This window comes from Stenella coeruleoalba, assembly GCF_951394435.1.
Source record: "Stenella coeruleoalba genome assembly, chromosome: 14".
Taxonomy (NCBI): domain Eukaryota; kingdom Metazoa; phylum Chordata; class Mammalia; order Artiodactyla; family Delphinidae; genus Stenella; species Stenella coeruleoalba.
This window is the reverse complement of record NC_137160.1, coordinates 63,028,051-63,038,460: the sequence shown is the minus strand read 5'-3', so window position 1 is coordinate 63,038,460 and position 10,410 is coordinate 63,028,051. Positions and strand designations below refer to the sequence as shown.

Here is a 10,410-nt window from a genome sequence, read left to right as displayed (position 1 = left end):
AGCTTCGCCCACGTCCTATCGCAGAAGGTCCAAGCTGGACAGGCTTCAGCAACCTCCAAAGTCTTCGGAGCAGCAAGAGTTCTCTGTCAGGGAAGCCGTGGGATCAGCTGGCCCCACCCTCCCAGTTGTCCCCAGGACACCTGCAAGGGTTGAGGGGATCTGGAGGCAAGGAGGATGCCATTTCTGTCCTCTGGCAAGGAGAGAGCCATTCACGCAAGTGGCTGAGGCCATCTGTGACCACTGCACAGAGCTCGGGTGCCAGGGGAGCAGGCAGGCTGGAGGGCCATGGCCACCTAGGTGTGGCACCTGGGGCCACGGGCAAGAGGTGGCAGAGTGGTTTGGGCAGCACTTATGTTGGTGGGAAAAGCCCAGAAATCGTGTTCAGGAACTGAGGACACGGGTTAGGGGGGCTAGGTCTTAGGGTGGGCCTTGGGGAGGGGTAGTGGGCAGTGGGATCAGCTGCACTGGAGCTGCATTGCTCCTCCCACCTGACCTCTGGCAGTGGAGTTTTCCCCTGCCCTTCCCAGCATGGGTCGGGGACAGCAGCCTGCCCCGCCAGGGCCCTCAAGCTGCCCACCCTGGCCATCTGCAGAAGCTGAGGGCTGGGCAGCTACCATTCAGAATCCCAGCTGACGCCTGGGGCCCAGGAGTCAAGAGAGCTCTGGGCTGTGGAGGAGGCAGCCTTAGGCCTGCACCTGGGCCAGACAGCCTGTACCCGACACTGCCTGGACCCTGTGGCCAGAGCAGAAGTGGAAGGACCTTGTTCCTACCGTACCAAGAGCCAAGGCTCCAGGATCACACACTTGCTCGCTTGGGAGCTGTTCTAGGTTAGGCTCAGGCAGGGCTGCCATAAAGGCTAAGGACCTCTGTGCCATGGGGCCCATCTCTCTATAGTCATCCCACTGTTGGGAGCTAAGGCCCCCAGATAGTTCAGCCTCCCTGGAAGTTCTGGGATTCAGGGCCATGTTCACAGTAGCTGCCCTGAGCCTGTCCTTGGGTTCTGCCCCTCCCTACAATGAGGAACCTGGCCAGGCCTGGGAGACTCCTTGCCATTGGACCCGGCCCAGGCATTTCTGGACATGGCCCTCAGGGTGGAGTTTGGGGGCATTTGCCAAGCCCTCTGCACTGGCTGGGCTTGGAACTCCTCCCAGCAGCCCCTGATCCTGTCCACTGTTCTCTTCTGCCCTGGAAGCAATGAGTTCTTGGTGGCTGTGACAGCTCTGGTCTGCTTTGCCCTCCAGGAATCCCACCCAAAGGAGGAAGGTCACATGGTGCTCCCAGCAGGGGTTGACACAGAGGTGCTGATGGTTGGCCTAAGTCTGGGCTGGCCGCCAGACCACCAAGATGGGCACAGGCCCTGTGCAGAGAGCTAGGATGGAGGGGCTGAAGCTGAATCTGGGCAGCCGGCCGCGGGTGCCTCCTCCCCATGGCAACGCACTTCTCAACCTGCAGCCAGCTCTGCTGGAGCCCAGCACACATCCTGGATTTGCCCCTGTTCCCACTGCACTATTGGCAGAAAGGACGGAGTCAGTGTTGTATAGATGTCTAGCCATGTGAGGCGACCCAGAGATGGCCAAACCCTGGGAGGGCAGGTGGAAAACGCCCGTCCGGTGGTTCCTGGGGACCAGCCTCTTCTAGGCAAAGCCAGTAGCCTGGCAGCCCACCCTTAGCCCTACCTGCATCCCAAGACCCACACACACTGGCTAGGGTCAACCTGCATCTTCTGCTGGGGTCTGCATCACAGCCCCTACTCTCCACCCCCACCCCCAGGCTCTATGGCTCAGCAGTGGCCCTTCTGACTACATATCTCACCTCCCTGGGTTGCAGTGAGCTGTGGCTGTTTCCCACCCAACGGAAAGGTGACCAGATGGCAGGAGGGACCTGAGAAATGGCCATGGGATCTTCGGGATCCCAGAGGCCAGCCCTGGAAGGTCCCCCCAGGAGGTTTTTGGGGAGAATTTGGTGGGTAGGTGGATGAATGGGGGCTGCAAAGCACAGGCGGTGACTGGACAAAGAACAGGACACAGGTGGGAGGGTATCCAAACCATTTACTAAGCGGACTCTTACCCCAACCCCCCAAGCTGTGAAGGAGGGCAGGGCCCCAGCCCCACACCCAGGATCCGGTTCCCGTAAGCCTTGCCTGGCGAGCTGCAGGGGTGAGACAGGGAGGTCCAGACTAAGTCTCTTGCCCCCACCCGGAGGCCAGCCTGCTGATGGAGTGAAGGCCAGTTATAAACGTCCCTCCGGCAGCCGAGGCTGGGGCCCCTGGGCTCTCGGTCTGCCCCTCTGGAATCAGCAGGAGCCACTAGGGAGTGGGTGGCATCCAAGACCCTGACGGTCAGAGAGGGAGCGGCATCTCCAGTCCAGTGCCCACACGGCCGAAGGAACGCGCGCCCTACCCACGTCGGAGCCAGCACTGCACACAAAAAGAAACAGAGCGAGTCTTCCCAAGTGCGCGTCGCCTTGCGGGGCAGGGTGCAGCCCGGGGCCGGCTAGGAGGCCGGAGAGGACGGGCTGCGGACAGAGTCCGGTCCGTGCGCAGGACCCAGAGTTCCGCAGAGCCTGTGCGCCGCGGAGGCCGCCGTCCATGCGGGGCTCCCCTGGCCGGTCCTCCCGCTCGCGGCCCTGCCGCGCAAGCGCACTCAAACATAGTTCTTCTTGTCGTAGTCGCCGCTGGCCGTAGGCCGCCGCGGCGCCGAGTACTTGACCGGGAAGCCGAAGTCGGGGCGGCCGGCGCAGACCCAGGCGCCGCAGCACACGAGGCCGCCGCCGCACATGAGCAGCGCCGAGGCGGCCCAGCCGATGTAAAGCGCGGCGCCCAGCTCGTACTTCTGCGACATGGGCACGGTCGGGTCGTAGAACTCCCGGACCACGATGTTGGCGAACCAGCAGAGCGGCACGAGTGCCAGCAGCCCGCAGAGCGCGTAAAGCGCGCCGCCCGTGAGGGCCACGCGTGCCTTACCCGGGCCGGGGGCCACGCAGGTGGTGCACTGCGCGCCCGCCAGGGTCACAAAGAGCGCGACAAGCGCCAGGAGCACGGCGCCCACGGTGAGCGCCCGCGCCGCCTGCACCTCTGTGCTCAGCGCCAGCACCGAGTCGTACACCTTGCACTGCATGTGCCCTGTGCTCTGCACCACGCACGACATCCACAGCCCCTTCCAGGTGGTCTGCGCCGTCACGATGTTGTGGTCCAGGAAAGCGGTCACCTGCCACATGGGCAGCCCGCACGCCAGGATCAGGCCCACCCAGCCCACCAGGCACAACACCAGGCCGAGAATCTCCAGCGCCGCCGACCCCATGGCTGGAGACAAGACGGGCGCCCGACGGCCCGGGGCCTCCGGGCGCGCACAGCTTACTCCCTCCGATCCCGGGCCCAGCGGCACCACAGCACAGCCTCGGGTCTGCTGGCGCCTCTAGGGGGGCTTCCCATTTGAAGGTTCGGGGGGCGGACTATGACCCGCGGGCCCAGCCCCCCACCCTGAGCAGCCAATCCACGCCCAGACCATCCGCCCGCAGCCAATCGCAGGCGCCCCCGGCAGCAGGAGTTAGGAAAACAACTGCGCGTGGGGGTAGCGGGTGGCGGGCGGCGGGAGGCGGGCGGCGCGGGGAACCGCGGGGCATCCGGTGGCGGCCCCGGACCCTCATCCGCCGTTGTCCTGATCGCTGCAGAGCCCGTTCCAAGCTGACCACGCTCCACGAACTACCTCCCTGTGCGCCCCCACCTCGCCGTTTCAGGAGTTGCATGACCCTGGGTCTGCACCGATTTCCCCGACACATCCTCGAACGAGTCAGTTGGTCCCTACCTCCCAGGCCAGCTCCACTCTTCCCTGGCCCCGGTCGGCGGGAGCCACTGCGCCGAGGGCCCCCGGGTTAGCCAAACACAGCTCGGCCTGTTCCTCCAGGAAGCTCTCCCTGGAGTCCAAGCCCAACACAGCCCCCTTCTCTGCACCCCGACCACTGTGGCCCTTCGAGTGCTGACACTGTCTCCCTCACAGGCCGAGAAGCCAGGAAGGCCTGTGCGGGTCAGGCCGGGGTTCCTGCTTCGTCCAAGGCCCTGCCCAGCGCCACCACGACCCTGGGGCTTGCGGCTCCAGCACGAAGCAGAAAGAACGGGGCCTTCCCGTGGCCTCCGGAGACCCCCACTCTGCCCCTGCTGCCGGGGCTTCCCATACTTCCCAACCTTTGCACTGACTGCTCCTCTTCCGGAGATGCTGCCCATCCCCCATCCTTTGAGGCCCAGCTGAGGCGACACCGCGTCAGTAAATCCCCAGTGACCCAGCATACAGGCAGTCCTCCCCGGAGCAGCCCGTGGCCCCAGGCTCTGCCACCTACTCCCTGCTCCAGGCCTCAGACAAGAGACAGAGAGAGAAACGCAGGGGCTGTACTCTGCCTTCCCACCAGCTGCAGTGCTACCCTGGCACCCCAGCCCCCAGGCCACCCTCCGGAAGCCAACATGGAGTTTCCTGACTGGGAGGAAGAGCCCCCATCCTCGCTGGAGGCGGGAGGCGAGGGATTTCCGGGCATTCTTCTGCACAATGGCCCAGCCATTTCTCCAAGGCCCACTGGGATGGACAGTGGGGCCCCCTGAGGCTCAGGTAGGGGCACTAGTCCCTTTCTGGCAGCCCCCTCCCCACTCCCTGTCAGCCCCTCTGTCTAAAGCAAAGTCTGTATTCTGCCCTGGAGTGGGGCTACCAGGACCCCCACTCCTTCCTCAGGTCCCAGGTGCCTGACTGCTAGCAGGGCCTCCCCAGAGAAGGCCTGCCTTTGAGGCTGGCCAAAGCCTGGGCGCCTCAACAGATCGGTCCTTCCTGGGCCTGGTTCCTTCTCCTCAGGTGGCTGAGATAATACCCTGTCGTCCAGCACGGGAGGCACCCAAGGCAAGTTTGCTGGGCCCTGTGGGATTGGGAGGACAATTTTACCCCTTCTTTCACTCCAGCCCCCTCACTTCCTGCATAGATGGAGCTCCAAGGACCACTGCCTCCTCCCAGACACCCCTCACTCGCTGCTTCCCTCCTGTTGCAGACCTTTCTGGACGTCCCCTCCCCCATCCACTCCAGGGGGCCCAGCCCTACCACCCACCCACCCTTTCAATCCCACTTCCCTGTGGCCCAAGTCCAAGGACCTTGCCCAGGGTCCCCCCATGACACTCCACGCTGCTGTCTTCCCGGGTCAACTGCTGTGGCCTCCTCAGGCCGTCCAGGCCCCACCCTTGGCCACTGGGGCTGTTCTCCTCAGGGCAGCTGGGCATCGCAGCAGGCCCTGCTCCTGGGTCACACTCTGCCTGAAACCCTCTGTGGCCCGCACTGCCCATGGACGAAGCACTGACTCCTGGGAGCGGCCCAGGTGACATGGGCCAGCTGCACTGGGTCTGGCCAGTCCAGCAGCATACTCCACGTTCCATTCAGACTTGCCTCCCTCTGGGCCCTCAGACTGGTCTGTCTACACCCACGCCTCTTCTGCTTGCAGTATGTATCCCTTGGGCAGGGCCTGCATCTACTAGGTTGTGTTACCAAGGTCACTTCCTCTTGGATGCCTTCCTGCCCCCATCCCTCAGCCTTGCTCTCGAGGCCCAAGCTGGAGCTGCCCGTCTGCTCGCTGGTTGATCCCACCAGTATCCAGAAACGAGCCCCAGCACAGTAGCCGTCTTCATGCATCTGTCCTGGACAGGGGGCTGCCTGTGACCCATGCTGACCTCTGGCCACCTGCCACTCCTCCAGCACCTCAGAGCTGCAGCCAGCACAAGGTTCTCCCCATTTGCCTGCCCACCTGCCTCCCTCTCTCTGCCACTTTGGGCCCATCCTGGCCTGGCACCCTGGAGCAGCCCCTGTGAGTCCATGTCTCTTTGGGGACAGCCTCACAGTATCTTGGGGACTTGGTAGAAGGGCCTCAGTCCCCACCTCTCACAATCTGATTTCTACCCCGACACCACTGTGTTGGTTGTAGGCCTGGCCGCAGTTGAATCAGAGCTGCCACAGAGAGGCCCAGCCCCGACCTGCGGGGGCGTGAAGACTTGCCTGCCCTTCCTTCCACTCTCTAGAATCTCCTGGCCACCTACTATACACGGAGCATCGTGTCCGGGTAGAACACCCAGGGGGCTCCTGCCCTCAACCAGGGACTGGGAAGGGCTTTCAGGTATGCCCTTGGCTGTGAGGGAAAGAGATGGCAGAGTGACACCAAGTGATGAAGGCCTCTCTGAGGCGGTGATAGTTCAGCCCAAAACGAGGAAGAAGTTCCACACAAGAGCCCAGAGGCGGGAAAGGGCAGGAGACCGGCGGGGCTGGGGTGACGTGGTGGGCGCAGGCCTGCAGGCCAAGGGTCCAGGCTGGGCAGGGTGTGGATCCCTGATTTCTGGCGAGGGGCTCTTGGGCCAGCACGCCAGCCAAGGCCACCTGCTCATCTGCTGCTATTGTTCTGCTTTCCCAGGGGAAGTGCGGCAGGATCTCATTAATTGTGTGGGGGAAAGGCCTGAGTCGGCAGAAATCAGTTTATCTTGAGCAGCTGCCAGCTGACCCTGCACCACGGTGATCCGGTGACCTTCCAGGGACAATCTAAATTTAGGCTCCAGATTTCTGAGGACTGGGATTTGGGAAGCTCCTAGTTAATGGATTTCATTTTGGGGGAAGTGAGAAATAATGTCCCTTCTGTCTTTTGGCTTTGAAATAGTTAAGGATGTTTTCCTCAGGGTAGCAGCTGTTTGTGGAGCCTCTGAGCACAGAGCACTGCCTGTGCCCTTTCTTGGTGCAACCGGTGCCCCAGAGGCAGCTCCTCCAACATCGCCAGGCCTGCCCTGGGGCCCAAGGCGCCCTGCGTGGGAGGGGCATGGGTGCCTGTGCCGATGCCCAGAGTACCCTTTGACAAAGAGCTGGTGAGTTCACAGTTCAGATGAGGGAACTGGGCTCTCCTTGCCTTTGTCCCACCATTGATGCAAAGCCCTCCGTGGTGGAGACTGCAAGGTTGAAGGGGAGGCAGTCATCAATCCTGAGTCCTCTGCTGCCATTCCTGAGCGCCCTCCAGGTTCCTGAGACAGCCTCCCTGGCTCCCTTGACCTTCACAGCTCATCTGATGTCAGTTTGGTCCTCAGAGCGGGCACCACTGGCTGGCTGGCAGAACAGGAGGGCACTGTTGCTTAACCTTCCCCAGTGGTAGGGGAGTGTGGGGGGCAGAGGGCTCTGGTTGACAAGAAACCCAGGGTCTTGTAGACCCCTGTGCCCTCATGGATCGCACCAGATGGTGGTCTCTGTGTGATTTCCTGGAGGCCAGCAAAGGCTCTGTGTAATGGCAATAGTGGCCCAAGGAGCCCAAGGCAGCCCTCACCCCACACCCTCCACCCCTCATATCTGCACTGCCTCTGTGGCCTCTCTGTCCACCTTCTCTCCCCCACCTGTCCCTTCACAGATTCAGTCCTTCTCTGCATGCTGCATTTTGCAACAATTTTATACTTCCACTTAAAATCAGTAGAGTCATTCTGGATCCTCCTTTTTCATTTAGCATCATATTGTAAACATGTCCCTACTCTGTTAAAAAACACCCTCATGATTATCATTGTTTCTAACTGCCTTGGGAGCTGGAGAGCCAGGATGGAATCATCTATCTCCCTGACTCCTGAGAGTGGGTGGTGACCAAGGCAATCTGTTCCAAGGTTCCGTAAAATGGGGATGGTAATGGGCTCAACATCAAAGGGCTGCCAAGGAGCTTAGTGGACAGCAATTCCTGGCTCAAGGTGGATGCTGGATTAACATTGACGGTGATGATCATCCTGGTAATTATGCAACCATCCCTCAAGACATAGTTTCATAAGTGATAATTTTCTATTATAAATAATGCTGCTATGAATGGCATTATTCATGAGCCTTGGTATTTCGGGTAATTTCCTCAGGAAAAACTCCTCAAAGTAGCATTTCTGGCTCACACCCTAGAGGGTGTGTCCCTTAGACGCCTTATCTGAGTACGCATTTTCACTGCCTGTCATTAGCTCTAGGTAGTCACAGTTTTTAAAGTTTACTAATTGGATAGGTAGAAGATGGCACCTTACTTTAATTGGCATTTCTTCACAAGTAATGAAGTTAAAGTTTTTTCCAATTAATACTGCTCATTTTTGTTTTCTCTTTGGTGAACTGTCTATGTATCCACATAGAGCCTTGGTGTTTTCTCACTTTATATGTTAGAAACATTACTTGCTATCATATATATGGCATATACTTTTTGCTGTTTCCTACTTAACCTATTAACAATTTTTTTCAAAATGTTATAGAAGTTTGAATTTTTGAGTATTCAAATCTATTAAGGTTTTCCCTATGAGATTTCAATCTTTATCTTTAGCCATCAAAAAGTCTTTCTATATACAGAAAATACAAATTAAGTTATGATTTCTTATAGTTTTCTTCTCTGTCTCCTCATGTCAAAGAGGGTTTCTGATTCTGACCAAGATGAATAGGACCAACTGCAGATAGAGTTTTGCTCAAGAGCAAAAAGCGGGGGAGGGCATAGGAAAGAATCAATAAATTTAAAGATGGGGGCTTCCCTGGTGGCGCAGTGGTTGAGAGTCCACCTGCCAATGCAGGGGACGCGGGTTCGTGCCCCGGTCCGGGAAGATCCCACATGCCGCGGAGCAGCTGGGCCCGTGAGCCATGGCGGCTGAGCCTGCGTGTCCGGAGCCTGTGCTCCGCAATGGGAGAGGCCACAACAGTGAGAGGCCCGCGTACCGCAAAAAAAAAAAAAAATTAAAGATAGGACAATAGGATTATTCCATCTGAACAAGATATAAAAAAAAAAGAACAGAACTTCAGGAAATGTGGGATCATAACAAAAGGTCTGACATCTATGTCATTGGAGTACCAAAAGAAGAGAAGAAAAAGGCTGGGGATAAAAAAGTACCCAAAGAAATAATAACTGGAAATTTCCTAAGTTTAGGAAGAAGAAAAGAAAAAACATACAGATTCAAGATGTTGCCAGAACTCCAAACAGAATAAATCCTAAGAAATCCACACCAAGACACATTGTAATTAAACTTTTGAAAACCAAAGACAAAGAAAAATACTGAAAGGAGCCAGAAAATAAGGACATCTCACCAATACGGGAAAAACAAAACAAATGACAGAATTTCTCATCAGAAACCATGGAGACCAGAGAACGTAGCACATTTTTTTAAGCACTAGAAGGAAAAGAAAATGTCAACCCAGAATTCTGTATCTAGTGAATATATTCTTCAGGGATGAAGTGGAAATAAATATATTCTCAGATGAAGGAAAACTAAGAGAATGTCACCAGCAGATGTACACTAAAAGAAGGGCTAAAGGATGTTATTTAAACAGAAAGGAAACGATAAAAGGAGGAATCTTTGGACATCAAAAAGGAAGAAAGAATATGACAAGCAAAATGTTGGTAAATACAGAAGAAGGAGACTTTCCTTCTCCTTTTGAGTTTTCTAACTTATGTTTGATGGTTGGAGCAAAAATGATTACACTGCCTAAAGTGGTTCTCAGGGTGTGTAGAGGAAATATCTAAGATAATTGTATTATAAATAGGAAAGGGTAATGGGACATAAAGGGAGGTAAGGTTTCTATACTTCATTCCAACTGGTAAAGTGTTGACATCAGTAGACTTTGATGAGTTATCTGTATAAAGTGTAATCCTAGAGCAACCACTAAAAACTTTACAAAGAGATACACTGAAAAACACTATAGATAATTCAAACAGAACTCTGAAAGATGTTCAAGTAAGCCACAGGAAGGCAGGAAAAGGGAAACAGAGAAACAGAGAGAAAGAGAATACACAGAAAACAAAGTGGCAGACTTAAACCTTACCATATCAATAATTACATTAAATGTAAGTGGTCTAAATACAGCAGTTAAACAACAAAGGTTGGTAGAGTGCACCAAAAAAATTACCCAAATATATGCTATTTAAAAGAAACTCAGTTCAAATTGAATGACATATGTAGGCTGAAAGCAAAAGTATAGAAAAAGATATACTATGCAAACACTAATCAAATAAATAGAGCAGTGGCTATATTAATATCAGATAAAGTACACTTCATTAAGAAAATTACCAGGGGCAGAGACACTACATAATGATAAAAGGGCCAATCCACCAAGAAGGCATAGCAATCCTAAATGTGTACACACCAAGGGACAGAGCTGCAAAATATGGGAAGCAAAACCTCATAAAATTGAATGCAGAAATAGACAAATTGACAATTATAGTTGAGGCTTCAACACTCTTCTCTCAACAACTGAGAGAATAAATAGACAAAAAATCACCAAGAAGATATAACTCAACAACACCATCAAACAACAGGATCTAATCAAAATTTATATAACACTACCCAACAACAGCAGAATACACATTCTTTTCATGTGCCCAGAGAACCTATACCAGATAGACCATATCCTGAGCCACAAAAAACCCTCA

At 55.4% G+C, this 10,410-nt stretch overlaps 1 protein-coding gene across 1 annotated transcript; it reads right to left on the bottom strand.

The window, feature by feature from the left end:
• Positions 1–1,705: 1,705 nt before the first annotated feature.
• CLDN5 (claudin 5) lies at positions 1,706–3,525 on the bottom strand. The gene has a single exon (XM_079943218.1). The coding sequence runs from the start codon at positions 3,297–3,299 to the stop codon at positions 2,643–2,645; it is 657 nt and encodes a 218-aa protein (XP_079799344.1). The 5' UTR covers positions 3,300–3,525; the 3' UTR covers positions 1,706–2,642.
• Between the last annotated feature and the right edge of the window lie 6,885 nt (positions 3,526–10,410).

What these genes read in the sequence shown, in the direction of transcription:
- CLDN5 (XM_079943218.1), bottom strand. Translation starts at nt 3,299, where the DNA reads ATGGGGTCGGCGGCGCTGGAGATTCTCGGCCTGGTGTTGTGCCTGGTG.